Below are 27,888 nucleotides of genomic sequence, written 5' to 3' on the forward strand. Positions count from 1 at the left end.
GTCAACAGGGCTCCAATCTGGGCTATGGGGGAAAACCAAGGGAGGAGAAGCTCAGGCACACAGCCGCCCTGACCCTCAGCTTCCCAAAGTCCTCTCCAGCAGCCAGTGGCTTCGGGGAGGTCAAGAAGCAAGAAACCTCAGGGAGTGGACATTTAGCTGAGGGGGTGAAGAAGAAAATTCTGTCCAGGGTGGCCACCCTGAGGCTGCGATTGGAAGAGAAGGAGAATGTCAGAAAGAGTTCAACCTTTCTCAAGAGGATTCCTGAACTTGAAACATCGGCATCAGGTGCAGAGGAGAAACAAGACGCAAAAAAGCCTCCTTGCAAAAGAGAAGGGAAAGGTGAGGCTCTGTCGCTCTCTGTCGTTGTTAACGTTGGGGTTTGCGAACCAGATGTCCAGTTTCTGCGTGCAGATTGCCAGGCTCTACCTCCAGAGTTTCTGATTCAAGTTTCGGGCTGCAGAAAGTGGTTTCTAACAGGTCCCCAAGTGGTCTCGAGAGAGAACCACTATAAGAGGCTGCCTGGAGGTAGGTTTAATCGAGGGAGTGTGATTAAAATGACTTTCTGTTTAATTATCCTTTAAAAAATATTTTAAAAGATAAACAGAAGCATTCATCAGTGTAGCTAATTAGTATAATTAAATAGACCACACACGAAGCAGGATTTACAGAAATAAACATTTAGGTACAATCTGGGAGTCTCCTCTTTAATTGGTGATTTTCATTAAAAACGGCTTAATTGAATCCTGGGTTTTCTTCCAAATGGGAGCATAAAATTTCTTTCCAACTCACACTCCTCTTTGTCTGAGTCTAAAGTGCCCTGGGGGCTCCGTTCCAGGTTTCAGACCACTTGAGGCTCAGGGACCTTGTAAGTGCAGTCACCTCTGCTTTGCTGGGGGTGTCACCTCAACCCCAAACTCCATCCCTGAACTGAATTTTAGCCTCGTTTATTTCAGAGCTCTTCTTTCCCTTCCCATGGGCGGGACGAGTCAGAAGAGAAGACGCCACAGCCAAGTGATGCCATCTGCACATGCAGGAGCCCGACGCTGGGGGCCCCCTTAACCCGAAGTGGGGGCTTTGTTCCTCCTGCCCAAGTTTTCAGACTTCCACACTGATGCTCGTTATTCCCGTGCACAGCACATGGCCCTCAGCCCCTGCTGCAGACAGGATTCAATGCAAAACTCCCTCCGAAAGTTTGGGGGCATCCAACCAGGATTCTAGGATATATGTTTTAAAACATTTAAAGTTGGGGCACCTGGGTGGCTCAGTCTGTTAAGTGTCTGCCTTCAGCTCAGGTCATGATCCTGGGGTCCTGGGATCCAGTCCCAAGTTGGTCTCCCTGCTCAGCGGGGAGTCTGCCCCTCCCTGTCTTCCTCTCCCTCAATTTGTGGCTCTTCTCTCTCTCTCAAATAAATAAAATCGAAAAAAAAAACCCAAAACCAAGAACCCACATATTTAAAGAGGATGAAGTAGTATTTTAAAAGATCTCTAAAGTGATTTCAGCCCAAAGGGAAATGTCTATTCGGAATCCTTATCGGTGGTTATTCAAGTTACCGTAGGAACAAGGACCATGCAGGTAAGCACAGGCTGGTGGAGTTTGCACTGGGTGTCTGGTGTCTGGGTCTGGGTGTGAGCACAGCGTTCTGCGGGGGTGGGGTGGGGGGGGTTTGCTCTCTCACCAGAGACCCCTTGGGGAATGAATTAGTACGTGTGTTGGGGGGGGTGACTCAGATGACTCAAAGAAATAAAACTGAGTACCCTTTCTTGGGGACATTCAAAGCTTTCTATTCTAGCCTTTCCCTTCAACATTTGGCTCTGGCCACACACAGAAGAAAAACCTGGCCACACTCCCAGGGCTTCCTTGTAGCTCCTTCCTCTCCATTCCTCCCTTTCTCCCACACAAATAGGGGACCTTTCTTTTTTTTTTTTTAAAGATTTTTTTTTATTATTTATTCATTTGAGACACAGAGATAGAGAGAGAGAGAGAGAGAGGGAGAGAGGAAGAGAGCATGAGGAGGGAGAGAGGCAGAGGGAGAGGGAGGATGAGCAGGATGCCCGATGCTGGGCTTGATCCCAGGACGCTGGGATCATGACCTGAGCCGAAGGCAGACGCTTAACCATCTGAGCCACCCAGGCGCCCCAATAGGGGACCTTTCTGAAGCCCTGAGGCTTCTTGTCCAAGCCAGCTTTCTAGCTTTCCAAGACCCTCATTTCGTTCTGCTGCCCACTGTATACCCTCCCCTCTATCCCCCCCCAACTTTCTGTGTTCAGAACTTAGAATGGGCGGTGGACAGGGTTGGCAGCCTTAGGAACATCTGGGTATCCACAAATCATCATGAAGACTGCCACCGCATAGTGTTGGAAGGGCCCTTGAGGAATTAGGTCCCAGATGAGGAGCCAGTCTGGGTCCAAACCCTGGACCAGGAATGTGAGACCATGGGCCTCGGTACCTAGCACAGCTCGTCCCGTAGGGCCATTTGCACTGAAACGGGTGTTGCCAACAATAAGCACTTGGTATGTTTTCTTTCTCTCCCATCATATTGTTAGGATCTTCAGCTACTTCCCAGTTGAGGAACTTGTTCCCTGGGCAGCCCATTATCACTTCCTGGGAAGAAAATAAGCTTTTAAATATGCATTCTCCTGCCCAAGTGTCTGTGGGCATCAAGGAGGGATGAGAGGCACCTTTAGCCCATTCGCGACTTCACGGTAGGGGGACTCGAGGGCAAGGGGCAAACAAAGCGTCAGCATTGAGGACTTCTGGCTTAGCCGGGGATTACGTCCTGCTTTGGGTTACCACAGCTGCGGAGTTAGGGGACTTGGTCTGTAGAAGACTGACACCACATTTCCACATTTGGCAGTAACCTTAACTGCCAAATCATTCTGCCCACCTGGCTGGGTCAGCCGTCCTTGTCCCGTTCTAATGTCCGTGCTGCCACCCAGTGGCTGGCCTGAGTAATGACACATTTCCCTGGCCTGCAGCGCGCTCATCCCTGATTGAGAAAGGCGATATTCAAAGAGCGCAGGCCAACCCCCTGGGGAATGGTTTCCTACTTGCTCCCATTCCATTCAAGAAGACACTTCTCGGGGTGCCTGGGTGGCTCAGTTGTTAAGCGTCTGCCTTCGGCTCAGGTCATGATCCCAGGGTCCTGGGATCGAGCCCTGCATCGGGCTCCCTGCTCAGGGGGAGGCCTGCTTCTCCCTCTTCCACTCCCCTGCTTGTGTTCCCTCTCTCGCTGTGCCTCTCTCTGTCAAAAAAATAAATAAAAATCTTAAAAAAAAAAAAAAAGAAGACACTTCTCTTTTGCTCATAAAATTGATAGCAGACATCACTGCAATCCTTTAGGATATCTTCAGCAAAGACAACTGATCAAGGGGAAAGATGGATGAATGTTATTCATAACTTACTCTTGAGTCGCCTTTTGTGTCTGGGGGCTTCACCACAATTACTTGGATAATCTGGATTTTATTCTGCTCCCTAATCCCCAGCTCTGCTTTTGACCTGGACTATCTGGTGATCATTTAAAAGCATTCTATTTGGCCCAGGTTTATAGACTAGGTATCCACAGTCCCCTACCCTCTTCTTTAAAAAAAAAAAAAGTCTCTCACATTCTATTTCACTTTATGCATTATAGATCTCAGGGAGTTTTAAGTAACGAAAAATGAGATTTTTCTATTATATTGGTTTGTTCATTTTCTGTCTGTTTAGGCATGCCACATCTCCCCGCAGACACTTGGTTTCCTCATCCATGAATTGAGGGTAATAATTATTATCCCTATTCTTGGGATTGTTGTCAGAATGAAATGTGATACAAGAATGAAATGTGATACAAGATGCCACGTCTTTTCCCCACCGTGAAGCTCTTTGCAACTGTTGTAAGGACACTGACCTGCAAATATCTCGTTTCCAGCTCCGATATTACTGAAAAAGATCCAAGCCGAGATGTACCCTGACCACTCCGGGAATATAAGATTAAGCTGCCAGTTTGCAGAAATTCATGAAGATTCTACAATCTGGTGGACAAAAGATTCAAAGTCAATAGCCCAAGTGCAGAGAAGGTGCGATATTTGCCCGGTCACTTTTCATAGCTGTTGCTTGTTTCACAACGTAGTTCTAAAAGAAATTAGTTCTAGGAAGTAAAAAGGAAAACCGAAGCCGAAACCCCACACCCAAAGTATCCAAGGCGAGTAACTGAAGACAGATGTCTAGACAGGGAAGGGTGTGGAAGGTTCTTAGCTGGGCTCTGCCACCCCTGAGTTTTGTGGCCTCAGGAAGTCAGGAAACCTTTCATGATGTTTCTAGAATCAGGGGAACGGGTCAGATCATCTTCTAGTCTGAGGTTCTGTGGTCCCAAGAGACAGAGCTCTCTTCTGTATGTCTGTGAATTTGGCTGTGTTTTCTGTTTCATAAATTCCCATGAGCCTGACAAATTTCAACGCTAAGAAGGTGAATCCAGAGGAAGAAAAAAAGAAAAACTACCTCTATACCATGAGGTCATAGAAAGTAGGAGCTTGGAGGGTGATAAGCAGCCATTTCTGAGATGGAAAAAACTATTTATTTCTGGGGCCCTAGGATGGAAAGGCGAGGAAGAGGGGAGAGAGAGGAGAGTGAGAATCATTGCCTAGAATTCCCGTTGGAATGAACCTGACGAACGGCTTCCTAAAGCTCCTTGCTGGCAATACACGCTCGTTCACGTGAACTGTGGACCTTGAGCTTCATCTGACACACCTGAGGGGCGTGGCTCCTTAAACAGATCACCTGGCTCAGTGGGAACCACCCTAACTCAAACAGTCCTCAGGTGCTTCTTTCTGCCAAAGGAGGTCCCATGGAGGTGTTCCTACCCCCTTCATCTTGTCACAAATAGCCTGCAAAAGGAAGAAAAATCTGAGAGCTTTCTGTCTAATTAAATCAAATATGTCTGCGTGGAACATGTGTCTGGAAATTATGTCCCAAATGCAACTATGGCAGATTTGAGCTATAGTTTTTTTCCATGACATCACTCCAGAAAATCGAACTGGATTGTGATGGATGGAATAATGCCTTGCTGCCTGAAACGTTGCTATTATCCTGCCTGTCTTATGTATGGCTTAAGAAGAATTATAATGGAGAACAAATGGCTTCATTTTCAAATCAAGGCCGCTCCCTAGAGCTTTATAGAAAAGAAGCACTCATGATTCATTTAAAAAACTTTCTGTAGCTGTCAGCCAAGGATAATTAACCAGTGGGGTTTTTCGCAGTCTTGCTCTGAGCTCACAATTGGCACCCGAATCCTTTGGGTCCCTTTTCCATTTGAGACGCTGTTAGAAAACCTGACCTCCCTCTGAAGAGCACATGACAGTGACAGACTTGCCATGTATTAGTGACACTAGGCCTTTATGTTCTTAGTGACGTTGGCTTCATTTCGTCTTGGCCACACTGGCTTTGGTGACCCGAGAATACTTGGGAGTCGTACACCCTCTGTATATCGAGAAATCTTTTATATTATTTCAAGTGGCTTTTTAAATGTTATCAAATTCTCTTTCACCCTTAATTCCAGTTGAGTGTTTCCTTTACGTGTCCCTCCAAGAAGCATCTCACTGCCTTGTCAAAACATAATTTTCAAGAAGCTGAAATCTCTCAAACAAGTTTAGTGTAGCCATGTAGCAGAGATCTTTTTCAACTCATTAAATAATGAAGAACCAGGAAGATGGTAAAGCTGTTCAAAGGAGCCTTTGAAGAAAGGAGATTTATATAGTCAGTCGGGCAAATGAAATGCAATAGATGATACTTTTGCAAACAGATACAAAACTGGTTAATATTTGACAGGTAACAAACACTGGGGGTTACCTTTTCTCCTAGACAGAACCTATAAGTTGCAAATTTAAAATGTCTCAGGGGTTCTATTTAAATAGCAAAGTCACGCACAGGAGCGTTCTCCCATAATTAAATTCTCCTTGGGTGAACCCGTTAAACTGTGACCTATGAAGGGCAGGAAAGGGCCTCCAGGGTTCTCTGTCAAGTGTCAGAGCATCAGGGAATCTCTGGGTCAGAAGCCACAGAGAAAGACACTGCCCCAGCCCTTCTGTGACTCAGTTTCCCAGCCCAACAGGAAATCTTCTCCCCATAACTGGGCCTGTCCACTTTCAACCACGCATTCAAGATGTGTTCAGAGGCTCTGTCGGTGGATGATGTATTATGATTTCGTGGACTTTTTTTTTTTTAAGCCTTTGGTACATGTGTAAATCAGAGTCTTGATGTCCACCGAAAAACCAACCGATCGTGAATACTTTGTGGAATGAGCAACTGAGACAGAGTCATGATAAGTGGAATTTATGGTTGAACTGTGAAATGACCTAAAACTGAAAAGGACAAACCTGGTGAATGTTTAACAACATTCAAAACAAAACTGCAACAATATTTAATGTAACTTTTTGGCTACAACTAAATTTTTAGTCTCAGACTTTGGAATAAAGATTGGAGCGTTAGCCATAATTCCCATTATCCCAGATTTGAGGACAGTGATCACAAATCACTTGAGTAGGCAGCATAACGAGATCAAGGTGAGGACTCCAGACTCAGGCTTTCTTGGTTCAAGTTCCCGCCCAACCCTTATCAGCTGTGTGATCTGAGGTCACGTGCTTGATCTCTGTATGCCTCAGTTCCCTCATCTGTGAAACGGGAATAGTAATATACTACTTCTCTCATTAGATTGATCTGTGAGCGACATGAAATAGACGTTTAAGTCATTAGTACAAGGCCTGGTGCATACCAAGTGCTCCATATGCATTAGCTATCATCACCACCACCACTGGTTTTTCTGTTCATAGCACGGTGCCTAGAACTTAATAAGGTTGAATGGGTGGGAGGGCGGATGGATGGATGGTATTCAGTAGGGGAGTACCCTATTTAAAAGAATACCCTCAGCCACACATCCTTATTTATAGCAGAGACCTCCTTTCTCTTGTCCCTTATTGTGTCTGTGTTTAGATTTGGGTTTGGAATTTTCAGGTTTCCTTCAAGCACGGGTCATCTGCATTAGTAACATAATTGAGGTAAATTCTGAGCAGAAAGGTTAATGACAGTCCCCAGAATTCACACTTCTGGTTCTTTGCTCTGCCAGCGGCAGCCAAACCTCCCAAATGTTTCTGTATTAATACTGCATGTTGGAGCGAGGATGCTAAACCAAAATCGCACTGATCGTCCCCTACAGACAAATGAATTATTTAAACAGCTTATCGAGATCTTGTTCTTTTAGCCAGCCTGCTGGCCCAAAAAACAAGAGGGCAGGGAAGCATGTGTTTCTTTCTCCTTAAGTGTATTGGAAACATCCAACCTCAGAACGATAAAGCGTTCAAATATTCATGTCCCCTATTGCAGTGCAGGCAACAGCTCTACTGTGTCCTTGGCCATCATGCAAGCTGGTCAGAAGGACCAGGGCATCTACTATTGCAGCATCAAGAACAGTTATGGAAAAGTGACCACTGAGTTTAACCTCACGGCCGAAGGTAAGCCTCGGCTGTCAGTTTCAGGCGAAAACCACGAGCTCTGCTCCCCCCACCCCCAACCCCAGTTCAGAATGCCCATGCGTACTGAAGGCACTCTCTTCTTTGTCTTCCTCTAGTTCTGAAACAACTCTCAAGTCACCAGGATATGAAAGGTAAGCCAATCCGAGTTGGATGTCCAAGGACGGGGGCACTCCATAAAAGCATGAAATAGCTCCTGGAATCAATGGTAGAAGCAGTATTCCCATCGACTCTTCTAACCAAGTAGGAGAGAGAGCCCGAATGACTGAGACATGAGTGACAATTCATGAGCTAGTTCAAGCTAGTCGCATGGCTTACAGTAAGTGCAGGAGGTGACAAGTATCCAGAAGAGTTGTGTTTATGCAAGATCAGACTGCAGCATGCAGTGCTCGAGGACACATTGGCAGGGCTTTGGGGTAAGACTTCTTCCTTTAAGCCTCAGGCTTGCATCCAGCCCCTCTGCAGGGGCGTTTCAGTCTCCGGCAATGACTGACGCAGCCGGTTTTGTGTCTTCGGTTTACTTCGCGGTTTGACTAACTGGGCCGATGCCAAAGACAGCCAGGCGTTGAGCAGAGTAACTCCATTCGTTTGCATCTTAATGAAAATGAAAGATGTGTGTGGGTGCTTTCCTTTGGCGTTTTGGCCCTGGTATGGCAGCAGCCTAACAACAGCTCCTGAACAGTCACCTGCCGCTGGGCCACCCACTGGGGACAGTTTGGTGGAGTCCTGCTTGGCCTGTGTTTCCTCTTAGGGAAAAGTACCTGTCCCCACACATGCCCATCCCCACCCAGTGGTGTGCTGGGAAATGTTTAACGACCTGGCAGGATGGGAGGCTGATTCATTGAGTTTACTCCTTTCTGTGGTGTAAAGAGTCTCACCACGGCCGATTTTAAATTGCCAATGTGACATCGGGAAAACATGGAACCAGGAAGAGATGCCCATCTGTGCACGCCCGCCTCACCCACGTGACCACGGCTTTTAGCACCTTGGTCACTTTTAGAAGAGGGGTGAGTAAAACTGATAACTTAGTTGATTTAGCTCATAAAGAGATTCACTTCGTGTGCTGATTTTTAGACGAACAAAAGACCTGAAGACGGTGAAGTCTTTGTGAAGACAAGACAGTAAATGCAGTTATGATGGAGAACACCTAGTTCATTAAAGGCAAAAAGCTGGGATCTTGACTTAGAAATGCTCTAGCAAATACGTATCATGATATTTATCCAAAACAACAAACGCAGGCTCTTTGCAAACCTTTTCAATGCTACGTGCCTGTCTTTAGCACGGAGTGTACTTGTATAATTTTAGATCCTTTTTCCATGTCTGCCCCACCATCTCTCCAAAAGTCTAAATATGCAAAAGGATGTCCTTTCTCCTTATACATGAGAAAACACAATGACTTTCAGAAGACTTTCTCTGCGTCATCAGCTTCTTAGCATTGCTTGGCATTCACATCCCAGATACTTGCTGTGACCACGTTCATTTAGGTTCCCATAAACCCATTTTTCTAGGTTTTTACCAGTTAGGAATAAGACCCCAGTGGGGATGAGTGTAGCCCTGTGACTCCAACCAGAGGGCTCGGGTCTAGACCCGATGACATCACCTCCTCCCAGTGTCAGACCCCCTGTGACTGGGGGGTCCAGTGTCAGTGACTCACCGGGCTGGGGATCCCGTACTTTCCTCCCTGTCCCCTTGATCTTTCAGATGAAGAAGCCTCAAATGACTTCTTTATCACCTTTTGTATTTGGAGGAGTCTCTCTCACTAAACATTTTATTAGTTGAGTTCTCCAGAGGAAGAACAAATAATATTTTACAAGTTGGTCTCTAATTAAAAAACTAATAAAACCAAGCTTGTGGGAAAGCCCAAAATGAATGATAGTTCAAATAAAACACAAGCTAGCACAACCTAATGATAACACACAGGGCTTTCAAAGAAAAGTCCTAAGATTTATTTTTTTTCCCTTTCATTGTTTTATCTTTGTTAAGTAGACATTTCTGTTGGAAATCATAGATAGGATTGTTAATTATACCCAATGTAGTACTATACAAAAAAATTTCCCTTCTTATTTCTGAGCACATAGTCTGGAACAACTTTTGTGTTAAATTTGATACATTTTTAAGTACTCAGTGCACACATTTCTGTTGAGAATAATTGAGTTTCAGAAATTTGGGGGATTATGAAGGAAAACAGAAGGGGGTAAATATAGCTCATATTTATTGGGCTCTGGTATGTTTACCCAGAACACTTCCTATATTCTTTAAGTAGTAGTAGGGCCCAAATTGTTAACATGAAATTAATCATGTAACTAGAATTGAGAAGATTTGGGTTATATTAAAAAAGCCTCCCTTCTTCGTTTTGTGATCCAATTTCAAAATTTAACTTAAAAAAAAAAACTATACTCTTCTCCATAAATTAATTTTTTTTTCTGGTTCTGTCACTAAGGTTGAAATCCATGATACAAGGATCTCCTTAAAATCTGCCTGGGAGGTGCCTGGGTGGCACAGTCGGTTGGGCGACTGACCACTGGTTTCAGCTCGGGTCATGATCTCCGGGTCGTGAGATTGGGTCCCGTGTCAGGCTCCACGCTCAGCGTTGAGTCCGCTGGGGTTTCTCTCTCTCCCTCTGCTCCTACCCCCGACATGTGTGAGCTGGCTCACTCGCTCTCTCTCTCAAATACATAAATAAATCTTAAAAAAAAATTTGCCTGGGACAGTGTCCCATGTGCCTTCCTGTTTCCCAGCTTCACCACCCGTTCTGTCTAGAAACCCAGGACAGGTTACTTGGCCAGAGGCTCCTGCTCAGCTTTGTGAAGTCTTGGAGGATCTTTCTGCACACTCCCTTTCTACTGGCACCTTCAGCCCTTTTTCTATTCGAACCCTCCCTCCTACCTCCTTTCTTTCTTTCTGTCAATAACTAGGCCTATTCATTCATCAATACCCTTTAAGAATTATTTTATTTTATTTTTTTAAGAGAGAGAGCGAAGAGTGCGGGGGAGGAGGGGCAGAGGGAGAGGGAGAGACAGAATCCCAAGCAGGCTCCACGCCAGCATGAGGGGCTCCATCTCACGACCCTGAGGTCATGACCTGAGCCGAAATCAAGAGCTGGACACTCAGCTGACTGAGTCCCCCAAGCGCCCCAAGAATAATTTTAATCTCCTTATACCTTTAATAGCTAGCTTTAGTCATAAGCTGCTCTTATTTATTTTAATTTAATTTAATTTTATTATGTTATGTCAGTCACCATACATTACATCATTAGTTTTTGTTGTAGTGATCCACGATTCATTGTTTTCGTATAACACCCAGGGCTCCATGCATAGGCTGCTCTTAAAACATATGATCTGAAAATATTTTTAAAAGCAGAGGAAAAAATGTGTCTCTACACAGTCTAAGTAGAAATGTGAAGTGAGATTTTTCACACGACCCAGGATTTCTTTGTTCTTTTAAACATTCAGAAAGATGTCCATTTTCATCTACTTTGAGGAGGAAGGCATTTAAAAAAATCTAAACAAACTTACTTCATTGAAAGCCATCTTCTTTACTTCTGTCAGCCCATCGGAAGGCTGACCTGCTCATCTCTAGTTTAAAAGAGAACCTTCTGATTGCGTCCATTGGCACCTGAAACATGGAGAATCAACTTTGAAGCTGGTGCTAGAAAAAATAATTCTACTTTTCTTTTTACAAATAAATCCAAAATGATTAGATTTTTTTTCGGTCTTTCTTCAGAGGCAGTTCCTCTTACGGTTTGGTTTTTGCCCGCCTATTTCTTTCTTTTTCTTTAAGATTTTATTTATTTATTTGACAGAGAGAGAGAGAGCACAAGCAGGGGGAGCGGCAGAGGGAGAGGGAGAAGCAGGCTCCCCGCTGAGCAGGAAGCCCCATGCGGGACTCGATCCCAGGACCCTGGGATCATGACCTGAGCTGAAGGCAGGCGCTTAACGACTGAGCCACCCAGGCGTCCCTGCCTGCCTATTTCTTATGTCTACTACGGACATTCTCAACACAGGGAGGCAGTATTGCCCCCGAGAAGGCAAAAATTGCTTTTTAAGGAGGCAAAAAACATGCACTCTGTGTGTGAAGCCCAGATATACACATAGTACATAAACGGATATACAGTATATGTGTGGAATCAAAATTTCGGGGTAGGGGCCATTTGAAAAAAAGTCTAAAAAGACTCCTTTCAGGGGGCAATCATGAGAAAAAGGGTTGAGAAACATTGATCTATCACATCTTACCATCGGTCCCTCCTCCTCCCTCCTCCACCCTTCACCTGTCTTTTCAACTTGCCTTAAATTACGTTTCAGGGTCCTGTCCATATTTTCCAGGTCTGTCTAAACTTCTTTTCCTGGTCTCCCCAGTTTTGCTCCAGCCAGTCTTCTCCCCTCTCATCGGATCGGGGGAGGCCTCACACGGATCCTCCTCCGTCCTCCTCGATGACTCACCCTCCGCTCCCCACCATCTCATCTTTGAGCTCTGCCTCTGTTGGGAGTGTGGTTTCCCCTCTGGGTTCTACAGGCCAGCCTTGCCCTTATCCCTGCGTGGGAACATCCGTTAGCCAAGAAGCAGCACTGGGGGGGATCTTCTGCCCAACTAAAGGTGAGCTGTGTTTTAGGATGTGAGGAGATTGAATTCAGCCAGCTCATCTTCAGGGAAGACTTCCTCAGTGACAGCTACTTTGGGGACCACCTGCGCGGTCAGATTGCCACGGAGGAGTTGCACTTCGGCGAAGGCGTCCACCGGAAGGCCTTCCGCAGCAAAGTGATGCGGGGGCTCATGCCCGTCTTCCAGCCCGGCCACGCCTGCGTGCTCAAGGTGCACAGCGCCGTTGCCCACGGGACCAGAAACAACGATGAGCTCATCCAGAGGAACTACAAACTCGCTGCCCAGGTGGGTGCACCTGCCCGAAAGAGTCCCTTGGGGTGTGAGGGGGACCCATGATAGCCTGAGATGAAAGTCAGACTCAGAATTGTTGGGAGTGTCTCCAAGAGTGGGTTTCTCTCCCTTTGGGGTGTGGTTGTAAGGGAGCCACGGGATCAAGCCCGAATGCTGGGAACCAAGTCCAAGTTCTCAGGGCAATTTCTTGCCCTCATGCCAGCCGACTGGGACTCGGCCTGTGTCTGGAGGCCCCTCCCTGGTTCTGACCTGGGCTGGGATCATTTCTGTTCCAAGGGAGCCCCATGAGGTTCTTGAAGGTTTGAGTCTACTTGGACACAGGATGTTATAGAAAGTGGGGGCTCCGAGCTACACAGGAAGCCAGGATTCCCTAGCATCCCCAAGGGAGTAGTTTCTTTTCTTTTTTTTTTTTTTAAGATTTTATTTATTTATTTGAAGAGAGAGACACAGCGAGAGAGGGAACACAAGCAGGGGGAGTGGCAGAGGGAGAAGCAGGCTTCCCACCAAGCAGGGAGCCCGATGCGGGGCTCGATCCCAGGACTCTGGGATCATGACCTGAGCCGAAGGCAGACGCTCAACGACTGAGCCACCCAGGCGCCCCGAGGGGAGTAGTTTCTAAATTGTTTTGGTTTGGTTTGGTTTGGTTTATGGAGGGGTGTGGGGTATAATCAGAAGCTTCAGCATTTGTCCTGTTTTCTGCCTTTCTGAGTTTGGGTCAATGTCCGCCTATAAGCTATGTGGAGAGATTGAGCCAAGACTCCAGCTAAGTTCCCACCTCCCTATGTTACTGAGTCATAGAGTCTTGAGACAAGAAGAGAGCCCCCCCCTCCCGCTTTGGCCCATGTTTTTCACTCTTAACATCAGCACTGGCCAAGCTTTCGAGAGTGTTGGGTCTAGATCTTTCGCAGAGGAGGTGCCCTTCTAGAACTGTTACCTGTAGAACGGATAGGTTAGACTTCGCTGAATCTCCTGGGTACTGTCAAGCTCTAACCACCCATCATTGTCTCAGATGTGCTGATGTCAGGGGGGACTTGGGGCTCATGAAGGCAGCCCCTCTTCTGAGTATAGTATTTTGCCAATTGTATTCCTTTCTCCTCCAAATCAACCCTCCTTTTTTCTGTTCTTTCATTGCATATCTTTCCATCTCAAGTACCATCTGGTCCAGTCAGGGAAAACCCCCATCATCCAGACTCCCTCTTGGAGAGGCCCTACAGAGCAGAAAGCAGAATCCAGTTCGCTTTTCCGAGGCAAACAATCTTGTCGAGCTGTTCACTGCCCGCAACTCTCATCACACCCCTGAAGAAGAACTTCAGATGGGAGAGCTCACAGGCAGACCAGCGGGCCCTGACATGCTGCCCTGGGGCCATTCCCCTTAGCCTAGGGTGAATTTCAGCCATCCAGCTTCTAGAACTTTTGTAGTTCAGGACACCTGGCCCCAGAGACCACTTGAACTTTACCTAGATAGTTCCTTCAGGTCTCAGAGCCCCTCGGCAAGTGGACAACTCTAGGTTGTAATAATTGTTGCTTCTGTGCTCCTGACCAAGGGATGGATGGGTTTGGGAATCCACTGGCTTGACCCACATCAGGAAATCTGATTAGCTTTACCGGCAACTCTGAATTTCTTCTAATCACTTGTCTTTCTCATGTGTGTGGGTGATGTAGGAATGCTATGTCCAGAATACTGCCCGACAGTATGCCCAGATCTATGCTGCCGAAGCACAGCCTCTGGAAGGCTTTGGAGAAGTGCCGGAGTAAGTGTGTTTACTCGCTCTTGTATTACCACTCCCGATTTGTCAGGGACTTGGGGCCTGGAGGGAGGAGAGGGTGAGAAGGACCAGTAGGACAAGCAGTTCACCTGGCCTTTCTGTCTGGGACCTATGAGAACACATGTGGCTGCTATCCTGTTCCTTACTAGGTGGCCAGAGACTTAGAGAGAGATACTTAATACATTCTTTAAATCAACGTATGTTTGCGTACGTGTGTACGGATAGATGGATGGAAGGATGGGTAGATGGATGGAGAGATGAATTCAGTAACTGTGTCATATGAAATAGAAAAGAATTGGATAGAAAATGAATTAGATAAACGTATCATGTTAAATAGAAAAGAAAGAGTATCTGCTTCCCGGATATGACATTGTCTCAACAATAAGCCGGTATAAGAGAACACGAGACTATCACAAAACAATTACCCTACGATAAAAATAAAATATGGTGCCTGTGTCTAAGAAGAGTGACTTGGGTATCATCAGTGGAGGAACATACTACCCATTTCCTGGAACCCTGCAGAGATAAATTACACTGATTATTTTAATCCACTCATTGACTAAACATGGATTGACCCAAGCAGATGTTTGGGGGTCTGGAACTTGTGGTTGCTAGCCTGCTTATGTGGTTGAGATCATATGTGTGTGTTTAAGTGGAAAGAGAAAGAGGTATGCCAGGGCACGTTGGAAATTTCAGAGAGAACAGTCTTTTGTGTTTCAGTAGAAACTGGGAGAAGAAGGAAGGAGGGAATTGTTGCCTACATTGATTCTGTCAGCTCACAAAGGGGGGGAAATACTCTCCCTGAGGTAGTGTATTGGGCATATCATATAGAAAGTCCAGTCTTTCTGCTCTTTGTCAGGAAATGCTTAGTGTCCTTATTTAGTTCACAAACATTTCTCAGCAACTTCAAGAAAAATTAACATAATGCAAAGAAAATACACAAGTGCTTTTCTGTTAAACCCACAAAGAGAGCAATCTGGACTGAGTTACGGTGAACTCGCACATTCTCTTTCTTCTCCAGCCCCCTTTCCCAGTCTCCGCCCCCTTCAGTTCTTCTTAAGGAGGAAGAGAGGCAACTGGGTGAGCTGTCCACAAAGCTCGGGACCATGGCCCTGTCCGGCGAGGCACACCCAAGTTTTGCGTGACTTGACACCACAATCGGGGGGCTTTCTAAAGAAAACAGCACAAAATTATGAATACAAAGATTGGTGCAGGGACTTGGGAAGGGACTGTGCTTATGAGGGACACAGGGGCTAATGAGCGTCATCAGCACCCCCACGGATATGTCGCTGGCTTAAAGACAGACTAGGACATTTTGATATGTAAACACCTGTCCCTTCCTCACAGGGGAAGAATCTGTGAGTGCATGAATGATAACAGACGGAAGGATAGGGGTCCTCACAAAGGCATCTGCTCCGATTCCATGCTCATTGAACCAAAATCAGAGGATTCTGCACCGGGGAACACACACACGCACGTGCACACACACACGCGCGCACACACACACAGAGCCTTCATAAAGGCTTCCATACTTGAAACTATGTTAGAAAAGCTGAACGCAAGCAGGACTTTAGAGGAGACGGCACAGTGAGTGTGATCGTGTATGTGTTGGGTGGGGATGATTTGGATGCTTCTCAGCCTCGAGATGCTCTGGGGTGTGCAGGGACCACCGAGACGTTTCCACCTGGCGGTGGCGGTGCAAATGGAGGGCAGAACATTGGTGGGGGCATCAGTGCTGGCCCCCAGAAGGAAGAGGCCCACGCGAGAGGAGGTGCAGAGGCTGGATGCAGTGAGAGCAGTCGGAGAGGCCTTGCTACAGCCCCGGGGAGGGGCAGTGGTAGTGGGACTTGGTCACTGGACAGCAGGGGGAGAGGCAGTGTCCCAGACCTGGTTAAGGGGAGAGGGTCCTTCCAGAGGGAAAAAGGGTCAACGCTCAGGTGGTGCGGCAAGATCCTGGGCAATAATTAAAAGCCATCAGAATGGGGGTGCCTGGGTGGCTCAGTTGGTTAAGCGACTGCCTTCGGCTCAGGTCGTGATCCTGGAGTCCTGGGATCGATCGAGTCCCGCATCGGGCTCCCTGCTCCTTGGGAGCCTGCTTCTCCCTCTGACCCTCCCCCCTCTCATGTGCTCTCTGTCTCTCTCATTCTCTCTGTCTCAAATAAATAAATAAAATCTTTAAAAATATATATTTAATAAAAAAAAAAGCCATCAGAATGAGTGACCTTAGCAAGCGGGATTTTTTTTTTTTTTAGGACTTATTTATTTATTTGAGAGAAAGAGAGCATGAGCAGGAGGGGCAGAGGCAGAGGGAGAGAGAATCTCAAGCAGACTGTGCTGAGCGCAGAGCCCGATGCGGGGCTCGATCCCACGACCCTGAGATCACGACCTGAACCAAAACCAAGAGTTGGACTCTTCACTGACTGAGCCACCCGGGCACCCCAGCAAGCGGGATTTTTGTGTCATATGAAATAGAAAAGAAATTGGGTAGAAAATGAATCAGAAATGAATACCCGAGGGGTAACGGGTCAAAGAGCGAATTGGACTTGGAGCCAAACCAACGCATGGTTGCTCCCGCAGTGAGTGGTAGGTGAGGCGCATTCCTACACATCCCCTCACAAGCCCCTGTGCGGTTTATTCCTTGCTCAGTGACTGATGAACGGGAAGGGCCAGTTGGGACGTCACATCTTTGCTCCATGCTAGCGTAACTGGGGAGTGGGAGGGGCGGGCAGAGCACCCCTGCGGCGGACCTCAGGGAGGAGTGTTAGGGAAGCTTCAGTTCAGGCAGGGTGGGGTGAGGAGAGGACCTGGGGGTGGGACTCAGATGGGCTCGTGTGCGTGGGTGAGTGAGCGGGGTGGGGGGACACTAAGTTAGGGGTACCAAGATGGAGGGGATGGGGTTGTTAGCGTGCCCCTCCCCCTTGCCTCCTGCTCTACCAGCTTATTTCTACTCAGTCTTTACAACTCAAGTCACGCCACGCCGCCCCTGGAAAGCCTGCAGCCTGTCTTTATTAGTTAGGAGTTGGGAGCAGGGCGCACCTCCCTTCCCAGCGTTTGTCCCTGCAAAGCAGGGGCTGTGTCTCTTTCATGTTCGCTTTCCTGGTGAGTTTTTGAGATTCTGGCATAAGCTACTCAGTAGACCTTCATTGAATGAAAAGAATGGGAGGGTGAGCCGCCAGGCACCGAGGTGGGGCAGAGATAGGAGTGTGGGGCACATGAGGAGTTCAGTTTTGGCTGTGTTAAATTTGAGGTGCCTATTAGGCATCGATCGAAGAGAGTAGGAGGCTGGACATGTGAATCAGGAACTCAGGGGAGAGGTCTGGACCGGCGATATAAACGTGGAAACGGTCACCATGCCGACTGTACTTGAAGCAAGGAGGTCACTGGCCAGTGTGGGCAGAGAGGGAAGAGCTCTCCCAGGGCACGCCGGCTCTAAAGTTTGGGGAGAAATGAGGATCCAGCGAAGAAGACAGGAAAAAAGTAGCCAGTGGAGCAGGAAGGAGACCAAGAGGAGGTGAGTCTCTGGAAGCAGCGGGAAGGTGCTTTGAGAGATCAGCTGTGTCCAGTGCCACTGAGAGCAAGTGAGACGGCGACGGAGAGGAGACCGTTGGACTCAGCCACACCTGGATGCTACTGGTGCCCTTGACCGGAGCTTCTTTAGTGGGCATGCCTCCGTGAGTGGGTTCCAGAGAGACTGGGAGGGGAGGGACTGCAGACAGTGAGTCTAAACTGATCTGAGTTTGGATGGCAGCCGTGAGTCAGTGGTTGAGGGGCTGTGGGGTCAGCATGCTGTGCAGAGTGTCTCAGCATGTTGCTGGGCCACTTGGCAATGATGGTTCTGCAGAGGGAAGAGGGGATGGAGGATGCGGGCAGTACTTGCTGGGGCAATATCCCTGATATCAGAGGGGGTGGCCAGATCCGGGACACCAGTGGAAGAAGAGGTGCAGGGGGGAGCAAGGAGGCTTAAGCCATCGTGGGGGGCAAAGGGGCGGGCGCAGACTCCGGGAGGTAGGACTCTGTGGTGGTGGCAGCTCTTAGAAGCCCTCTTCTGATTGTTTCAGTCTGCACCGTAACCCAGGAAGCAAGGCCATCAGCTGAGAGGGAGGCTGGGGAGGAGGGGGGCGGAGTGAGGAGAGGAGCGATGGGAAACAATCATCTAGGGAGGGGGGTGACGGCGAATGGACTGTGCGGAAAGCCCCATTCGGGATGTATCCCTTCTCCCCTGCGGCCACCACCACTGTTGTGCTGTGTGCTCCCTGGTTCCCTGCTCAGCCCTCGCCCCCGCACGGCCCCTTCTCCCCAGAGTGGCAGACTCATCCATAACACGGGTGTGTGATCGTGGCAATCCTCTGTCCAAAACCCTCCAGGAGCCTCTCATCCAAATCGGTACAAAGGGCCAGAGTTTTTCAAATGACCTTCCAGACCCCATAAGGTCTGGCTTCCCGTTCCCTCCCTGTCTGCACCCACCTGCTACCACCTCCCCTTTGCTGACTCTACTCCAGCCACACGGACCCCTCCCTGCTCTTGGAACCCACCAAGAATGCTCCTGCACCAGCGCCTTTTCCCTTTGTTGTTCCTTCTACTTAGAATGCTCTTCCCATAGATACCCTCATGGCTCCCTACCTCCCTTCCTACAGGTCTCTGCTCAAACGTTCTTTCTTAACAAGGCCTTCTCTAACCTCCCTCAGTAAAATAGCAGCCCCTGCCTGATCCTTGCGCTACCTAGCACCTTTCCACTGCTTTATTTTTTCACCTAGCACCTAGCACTACTATACATTGACTTCTTTATTGCCTGTCTCCCTCATTTAAATGTAAGATCCTTGAGAGCAGAGCCTCTGTTTTCTTCGCTGTTTTCTGGAACAGCATGTGGAAGACCATCTGACATAGAAACCACTGAAGGAATATTTGCTGACTGAATGGAAGGAAGGAAGGCAAGAAAGAAAGAAGGAGAAATGATGGGTGGATATATGGCCAATGGGTCACTGAGATATGACTATAAAGCAAACATTCATTTCCACATGGGCAGTCAAACTCCTTCCCAAGGAAGGATTTCTGCCCAACTCCAGGCACAAAGGAAAGACAGAAATGTATCTTTCCACCTATTGAACAACCATTGTGGTCGGGGGCCAGCCTATATCTAGTGGGGTCTGGGGACTTGTTCTGCATCTCCCTGCTCCCCCAAGTGAAGGCAGAATGCCCCCAGTCTCTAATTCTAGGTGAGAATGTGATGTGTGCCCATGCTGTCTTCCCTTCCAGGATAATTCCCATCTTTCTTATCCATCGCCCTGCGAACAACATCCCTTATGCAACAGTGGAGGAGGAGCTGATTGGAGAATTTGTGAAGTATTCCATCAGGGATGGGAAGGAGATAAACTTCTTGAGAAGAGAATCGGAGGCTGGTCAGAAGTGTTGTACTTTCCAGCACTGGGTATACCAGAAGACAAGTGGCTGCCTCCTGGTCACGGACATGCAGGGTGAGGAAAGCAGCCTGGCCTGGCTTCCAGGGATGCCACGGGCCTGGAATATTCCTGGGGGTGTGGATGGGAGGAGAGGGAGAGGTCTGCTGGATGCCTTTAAGCATCTTTACCAGCAGAAGGTGTGACTAATGTCTCATCAGGAACAAGGGCTGAGAGAGGAACCTGAAATGACCAGCCAAATGGAGCACTAAAGTACATTGTAATAATTCATACCAATAATGCGTTCCTATTACTACAGGTAACCGAAAATTGGCTTGATTGTTCTGTCCTCCACAGGGGCAATTCCGAAGTATGGAGGAAAATCTGGCTGTACCAAAAGATGAATTAAGATGTAATCATTCATTCTTAATAGGTGAAAGGGTCTTTCACAGTTGCTTTAGATTTTCAAGCTCCACTGGCTAGTTTGCAGCATTATCGATTTATATGCAAATTGACGGGAATGCCTTTGTCATATGAAGTGGGGATATGATAATTAGGGTACCCAGAGAGACAGCCCTGAGACCAGTTGCAGTTTGGGGTTCCCCAAGACCACCTTCTGGTTCATTGATTTGCTGGAAGAACTCACAGAACTCAGAAAATCCTTTACACTCATGGTTATGGTTCCTTACAGTGAAAGGATACAGACTCAAGTTAGCAAAAGGAAGAGGCTCGTGGGGCAGAGTCAGGGGGAAGCCAGGTGGAACTGGCAGGTGTCCTGTCATGGTGGAGTCATGTAGACAGCACTTACTTCTCCCAGCAACGATGTGTGGCAGTGCACAGGAAGAGCATGGGAAGCTCGCCCAAACCTCGGTGTTCAGAGTTTTTACTGGGGAGAGGGGGGCGCATCACATAGGCATCACTAGTCACAAGGTGGACTTTGGTCTCTAGCCTCTCCAGAGGTCACACCCACGGCCCCAGGTAGACCAAGACACTCTTATCAGGCAGGTCATTCCGGGGCTTAGGGGTTACCTCTCAGGAGCTGGGCAAGGATTGAACCTTTATTTGGGCAAGGTTAATCCTTCCCTGCACACAAATGTTCAGGTACAAATATTGGGGAAGGGATCCCAGGAAACGCTGGTAGGAGAGAAAAGTGGGACAGGCAGTGGGAAGGCGGCCAGCAGGGGAACCTTATAACAAAGCCAGTTTCCGTGGCGGGTCACTGAAGCTCCTGCCTGCTGGGGAGACTCTGGGAGCCTGTGCAGAGCACGCTCCTCAGAATTATCTCACGCAAGGAGTGAGGGAGCAGGGGTATTTATACACCAACTGTCTTCAGCTACCAGTGGAAGGCTACTCCTGGTGGGGGTGTTAATGCTCCTGTACTGGCCCCCTGCACATGGACAAGCCAAGCTGAGCAAAGCAGGCTCCCGTGATCAGAGAAAGTTCTCAGGCAAAGAAATGCTGGTGGCATGTGGAGGGGGGCCAGCGTGCACAGAAGCGGTTAGGGTGAGGGCAGTGGGTGGGGCGCCAACAGTTTCTACCACAAGGATTTTCCTTTTCCTCTTCCTTTCCAAATAATAATACTGCAGAGAAAAATCTGAACTATAATCGGGTGCCTGCTCTATGTCAGACCTTGTCACAGACGAGGATCTCCAGCTCTTTCTACAGCCTGGTGGTGAAGAGCAAGACTGCCTCTGGGTTCTGTTCCCACCGCTTCCTAGCTGTGAGCCTTGGGCAAATTACTTCCCTCTCTGCGCCTCAGTACTTTACATGTGGGGTTGTTGTGAGGCTTAAACAGAATGGGAAGACATGTAGCACAGCATTGCCACATAGTAAGTGTTCCCCGGTTTTTTAAACTTTTTATTTTGAGAAAACCATAGACATAAGAAGCTGCAAAAATGTTCAGAGAGGTCCCCCTTGTTGTATGTACTCATTTTTTCCTATAATTTTTGTCTGATCTTCATAAGACAAAAGGAAGACATAAGACATAAGTCTGCAAAGAAGACATTAGGATCCCATTTTACAGATGAGAAAACAGAGGCTCAGAGACAGTGCTTTGTCTGCTGTCACTCGGCTAATAAGCAGAGGGGTCCAAGACTCTACCCTGTGGTTTCTGACTCCAAAAGCCAAGCTCTTTCCACTAAACTGCAAATTTACCAATTTGCGAGAGATGGCCAAGTGTCTCCCAATGTTAAAGCTTCTAGTGGGGACCTTCTTGTAGGCCAGCTGGGAAGTGCACCGTGTTACAGTCTTGCAGGTGGGGCCAATCTGCATATTGAAGGCTGCCATACCCGCTCACTTTCTGAAGAGACTCCTCTGTCACCCCCCCCCCACACACACACCCCTATCTATTCTAGTTAGACTCCGGCTGTGTAATTCTGGATTCCCCCCTCCATCTTTTCTCCTTCAGAGTTAATTTTGCAATAAATGTAGTTCTTCTACTGAAAAGCAACACCCTGGAACTCCGTGCACAGCTAGTTTTGCTTCCAGGCACTTGTAAACAAGCGTAGTGGAATGTTACATCCCTCAGTAAATGATGTGTGCGGTTCAATGTGTTAGCACGGGGTATCATAACGGGGTTTATTCACTCTCTGCTTCTGGGGAAAATCTCTTTATTGTCATCATCGTTGTGTACAAGATAGCACATCCATTCTCCAGAGAACCTGTACATTTTCTAATTTAACTGAGACACTGGAATGAGGATTTAAAAAACCCCAAACAAACCCAACTCCACTATGACCTTCTCAGACGCTTAAAAGCGATCCCCGCCCTCATTGCATTAGGTTGTTGACAGGATTGTGGTGGGTTCTGCAAGCTTGGGGGTGAAATCCCCGCATGTGATTTGGCCCTGAGGTCTGCCCACCGCTGAGATCACTAGGGATCCTAAGAAGCGGTCACCCCAAGGACCCAAGAGCTCAAGTTCTGGAGAACAAATTCCTGATGCTGCCTACTTCCTTCCTTCCACCAGAAACGACCCGTAGATGACTGTTATCCCCCACTCCACTTCATTGCTCCACACTAGAATTCAAATTATTATCCTATGGAGACTTGGGTTGAATCCCCAGCAAATTACTAAACCGAGACGCGTTTCCTTTTCAAAATTATATTTTTCTCAACTGTAAGTGATAGCTGGTAACTGTGAGAGGCAGGACAAGCAATTCCCAAGTTCAAGGACCTTTTGCCAAATGACCTTTTAAAATTGGACTGAAATGCAGCTCAGAGCTGTGATTTTTAAATACAGCATTCCACAAAAACAAGATGTCCAAAGAGGGCTTTTACAATTTGGTGTCTTTTTTTTTTAAAGCACAGCCCCTGTAATAAAGGTTATATGAAGCATTTCTGCATATGTTCTCGTTGTTAGCAGCTTTGCAAGAATGAGATGAATTATTCGCCCTCTGAGAAAGCGGCTTTTAAAATGCTCACTGGCTCACACAAAGTGCCGGGTCTGATTTAGCTCACAGGTGCACTGCAGAAAAGGAACTCCATTGCTTCTGTCTGACTAACCAGCCTGAATAGCAGCATGGCCTGTATTTTTGCCGTGCTCTGGGCAGATGCTGCTGAATCAGGGCATTAACCCATCAGGGTTCCTCTCCCGGGCCTCCGAAAGCAGCGCTCTTAAGAGCGGAGACCCACGGAGCTGGACTGCCATCAAGTCTGACCTCGGGGTTGGCTTGGGAGAGGATGCTGGTTCCTTCGTCCACAGCCCAGGCCGGTTTCTGTGCTGCCAGGCCCCTCTGCGAGCGGGTCATCGGCTGGCCATGGGGAATACAGCAACCACAGGCCTGGGTAGGACAAGAGGTAGGGGCAAGAGAGGGGGAGGCAAGCCAGACAGACTGGTGGGGTAGCACCGTGGACCCCATGCTCTGCCACAGAAGGCCTATCACTAGATTGCAGGCATGTGCTTGAGGAGGAGGTCCATTGAGTCGGAGCCCATGCCCGTGGCCACCACCCTAGAGAGACAGGAGCTGAATGCTCCCGGGTCTGGCAAGGAGAGTCTGGAAAGGCCAGAGGCCATCCACACTCTGGGCATCAGAAAGGTTTGTCTTCCTCCAGATCTGGAAGAGGTTAGCGATGCAGAGTGAGACGGGGACAGGGTGAGAGCATGGCTCTTCTCCCGCTCCAGGTGAGGGCTACTCCGGCCTTCCCCGCCCTGCAAGACAGAAGGATTTTCCGTTTTCTTTGAGTCTCTGGTTCCTCAGCCACTCTCTCAACTGCTCCTGCTGGAGAGGCACAGGCAAAAAACCTCCTGTGTGCTTGCGCTTCTATCCGGGGTACCGTGGCTCTTGCTGAACCAGAGTGGGAAGCTCAGGGAGCTGTGTGGCTTGTTTTGGTGTTGGTAACCAGCTCCCCCCACCCCCATGGTTTAATGGGTAGAGGTTAGGATAAGTTAAAGGGTTGGACCATGGGTCACAGCGGTCAGCATCTCCAGGCCAGTAGTTCCAAGTCTCCATGTAACTCAGGAGTGTTTCCCTGGGCCTAAAGCCAACCCAGAAAATCTTCCCTCCTTAATTGGGAAACCATCTTTACAGGGATGGGAAATCGCATGTCTGGAGTTTGGCTTGGAACTGAACCAATGCCATCTTGGACTCTCTCACTGCTGACCTCACCACCACCCCCAGCCCACGCCCATGCCCACGTCACCCGCCACTGCAGTGACCCGGTGGAGCAGACCGAAGGCCCGTCTGAGCGTTTCCAGGGAGAGAGCTTGCGGGCCAGGCAGCCGGGCTCAGAGCTGTGCATGGAGCTACGGCAGCGGGGGGTGGGCCAGGCACACAGAGGACATCGTTGCCCGAGCTACAAAGGGCTGGGGGTGGCTGGGGGTGGCAGGCCCCACCACTGGTTCCCGCGAGACACAATTCCCCTCAAGTGCTGTCGGAGGCCTGCCGTCCCCCGTTATCCTCCCACAAAGCTGGAAGTATGTCTGCAAGGCCGTCAGTGCTGATGGAAACGAGGAGGAACGTGTGCTTATGTAGGAGAGGAAGGCGGGTGGGCTCTCAGTACCCCTTCCGCCGGAATGGATGGCCAGTCCTTTCCCAGGAGCCCCGGGTAACACAAATCCCACCTCTCTCTCTCCCTATAGGTGTAGGAATGAAGTTAACTGACGTTGGCATAGCAACACTGGCTAAAGGGTGAGTAGAAAAAACCCCAGCACATCTCATTCGATTCTGAGCCTCCAAACACCTGCCGGGCACACTCTGTGAAACCGATGTGGGCAAGTCGATTTCTTGTCCCAACTGCAGATGACAAATGTTCCTGGGACGAATTCAATTCGCTTCTCTCACTTACCAGGAGAGCCATGGGGGGTCAACGCCAGCATGATTGGAATTTCTTTTAATCATGAACATTCCATTTTTCTGCCTTTGATATCTTCACTATTAGAACCTTCGTAATTTTTCTGCATTTGAGTGCAGTGAATTCAATTTGCGTATTTTTAACGATCCCCCCCCCTTTTCCCAAAAAGTCCTTCAGGCGGCTCCCACACTTCCCTGGAGGTGCTTTCAGGAGCAAGTGGCTAGGGAACAGCTGTGATGCATTACTCTGGGGGTTGTGTGGCTTCGTTTTCCCAGTTCAGTGTAGGGTGTTGCTTGGTTCCATGTGGGCTCTGCCCGGACGGCACTGTAACGTCTTGATGGCTTATCTCTTGGACATCTGTGCCTTCTCGCTGCTTTGCTGGACCACCGTTGAGGAGAAGGCAGGCAATTTGTGGTTCCCGGTGAAAATACAGTTCTGGGTTGGAGCTGACCCTGGCTTTTGCCCACTCCCGCTGTTCCCATGGCCTAAGACTGTCTATTACGAGGACAAAATAGAGGGATGGAAGACTTTTCGAAGGGATGGATGGCTTATGTGTTATTATTGTCCAGGTATGGCGAGGCCAATCCTTTCCTGGATGGAAAAGGAGGACAAAAGTCACTGACAAGCGTTTGTTGCACTCAATCCCTAAGAGGGCCAGGCTGCGGGGTCCACACAGGGAAGCACGAGGGTCAGTCTGGAGGCAGAACATGAGCAACATGTTTGATTTGGTTTTCAAGGGAAGGAATGGGTGAGGCAGGGATAGCAAGCTTGGGATTGGCTAGTGTGAAAAATGTCAGCAGGCTCTGGGGTTGGGGGGCTGTCCTCTTTGTCTGGCCCTGGTGCCATGAAGGCAGGTGTGAGAACCGGCTTTAGATGGGCTAGTTTGCATACGAAAGGTGTTCTAGAAGGCCAGTCATCCACTATCTCTAGGAATTGGCTACCTGGGAAGGGCAGTCTCTCCAGGGTGAGCAAGACCCCAGATGTCACAACATCAGAAATAGAGAAAACAGAACGGCCTGATTAATAGAGCTTACTCCCCCATGGCTGCTAACGACTTATCCAAGGGAACTTTCTGGTTATTTCCGTCCACCAGCATCAGCAGTCCCTCAACAAGTAAACCCATCTCCAACCTTAGTGAAGGGCAGAGAAAAGCAGAGGAATGGGGCAAAAAAAGGGGGAAAAGGGGCTTTTTAACCTCCAGATCATTGAATCTGATTCACAGAGTTCTCACTGACAACACAGAGCTTGTGGTCTGGGTTTAGAACTAAGATGCAGTTTGGGTGTTTTCCTTCTAAAAAGCGGCTCAGGATAATACAGTTTTGTGTGGGGATTCCCTCCGTACGGCGTCCCCAGTGCCGACCAGAGCCCTAAACATCAGATGAGTCTGGAAATGTCGTTGTGGCCTTGGGTATTTGAGGAGAGCATGGCAGGCAGGGTACGACGTATAGTGGGGAGAACTGGGGTTTCAGAGAGAGTCTTGGGTTCAAATCTTGGCTTGTGCCATTTACTTGTGACTCCCAGTGGCAGCCTTGCTTCTTCTTGTGTTACAGGCGTTTGTCCGGCCGGTGGGATGGGTGACCGCGCATCCTGGTGTGCGCGGGATGGTGCCATTTCATGTCTGTTGTCCTCATACCCATCGAGTTAGTCATTTGTCCTGGACAGTTTCCCCCACTTAGAGAAGAAAATAACGGTGCTGCTCTTTATGAAGAGATTTCTCTGGACCTCAAAAGCTTTGCCCAAGTAAAGCAGATTCCGTGTTCCCTGTGGGCTATTGCAAATTCAGCATCATGCACACCTGGTTTGAATGCTGGGTTCTCGTCTTACCAGCTATGTGATCAGGTGACTTTAAAAAAAAATTTTTTTTTTTAAGATTTTATTTATTTGATAGAGAGAGAGTGAGAGTGAGCGTGCGAGTGGGAGGGAGAGGGGCAGAATTGGAGGGAGATGAACAAGCAGATTCCTCACTAACATAGAATCTTGATCCCACGATGAGAGATCATGACCTGAGCAGAAACCAAGAGTTGGAAGTCTAACAGACCGGGCCACCCAGGCATCCCGGGTCACGTGACTTTAAGTTCTGGAAGCCACTGATCTACCGCATGGGGACACAGAGGGCTGTCTTGAGGATCCCTCCCCCACCCCCGTTAATCTGCATCCAGGCCCGGAAGCTCAGTATGTGCGTGACCAACACTGGTTTCCTTCCTCCCTCTTCCCTCAGCCTGATGCCAGGGTATACAAATTTCATAGCATTCTTTAGAACACCTTTCTACCAAAACAAAGCAGAAACCTGCCCAAGAAGTTTCAAAAGCTAAGACAAGCTTAAGAGCATGATTATTTAAGACATCTTTTAAAAGCATCTTAACATTTTCCGGGAACTCATTGTACATTTTGGTCCTCATTTTAAAAAGAAATGCAATCCCTTGGATTGTTCTCAGCTTTAATGTGACTTATCTGGCTTGGGACAACTGCCCAAGACCCATTAGAAGAGCTGATGGCTGGAGCCCAGTGCAAAATGTTGTCTCTAAAATGTTACTTATGGCCTTCTCTCCTAAGGAGTGGTCAGGAGGAGATGGGACAGAAGGGAGTTCTGAAGCATCTGAGAGCTTTAGAAGGGACACTAGATCATCTTGTCCATTGTTTTTTAAAAACTGTTCTTTCAAATTTTCCTAAGTCACAATTTTTTTCCCCCAAAGAAACATTTCTTAGAAGCCCAGTTTAAAAAGCTGATAAAAGGGGGACCCCCGATTGGAGTGTAAGGAGTGGTTGGGAGATCTCTTCGGAGGCCCCTGGGAACCCCTCTGCTCTGGACTGAGAACCAACAACCATGTCCAACCTTCTTACTTTCCCAAGCAGGAGGTGCAGGGAAAGGGGCGGGCTGCTTACAATCACGGCACGTTTGGAGCTGAAACTCAACTGAAGAGACTCTCCAGGGAAACTAGAGCTGCAACATGGAGCTCAAAGGGAAGAACCCTTGGAAAGGGTTCTGATTCGAAGGCAGCTCCAAGACAGGCTGAGGAGAGTCCGGGTGGGAAGGACTGCAAGCTGGGGAAGAG

At 48.3% G+C, this 27,888-nt stretch overlaps 1 protein-coding gene across 1 annotated transcript in view; it reads left to right on the forward strand.

The window, feature by feature from the left end:
- The first annotated feature begins 345 nt into the window (after positions 1 to 345).
- ALPK2 (alpha kinase 2) overlaps positions 346 to 27,888 on the forward strand; it is a 37,971-nt gene continuing 10,428 nt past the window's right edge. Inside the window, exons 1-8 of the mRNA XM_064578830.1 lie at positions 346 to 525; positions 3,906 to 4,053; positions 7,352 to 7,479; positions 7,596 to 7,631; positions 12,107 to 12,381; positions 14,050 to 14,138; positions 19,407 to 19,624; positions 24,624 to 24,672. Coding sequence (XP_064434900.1) covers positions 3,938 to 4,053; positions 7,352 to 7,479; positions 7,596 to 7,631; positions 12,107 to 12,381; positions 14,050 to 14,138; positions 19,407 to 19,624; positions 24,624 to 24,672 — 911 coding nt within the window. The 5' untranslated portion in view covers positions 346 to 525; positions 3,906 to 3,937. The remainder of the gene's footprint in view (positions 526 to 3,905; positions 4,054 to 7,351; positions 7,480 to 7,595; positions 7,632 to 12,106; positions 12,382 to 14,049; positions 14,139 to 19,406; positions 19,625 to 24,623; positions 24,673 to 27,888) is intronic.

Source organism: Mirounga angustirostris, unplaced genomic scaffold, assembly GCF_029215605.1.
Source record: "Mirounga angustirostris isolate CCGP_5_RB_7025 unplaced genomic scaffold, mMirAng1.0.hap1 SCAF_14, whole genome shotgun sequence".
In the NCBI taxonomy this organism is placed as follows: Eukaryota; Metazoa; Chordata; class Mammalia; order Carnivora; family Phocidae; genus Mirounga; species Mirounga angustirostris.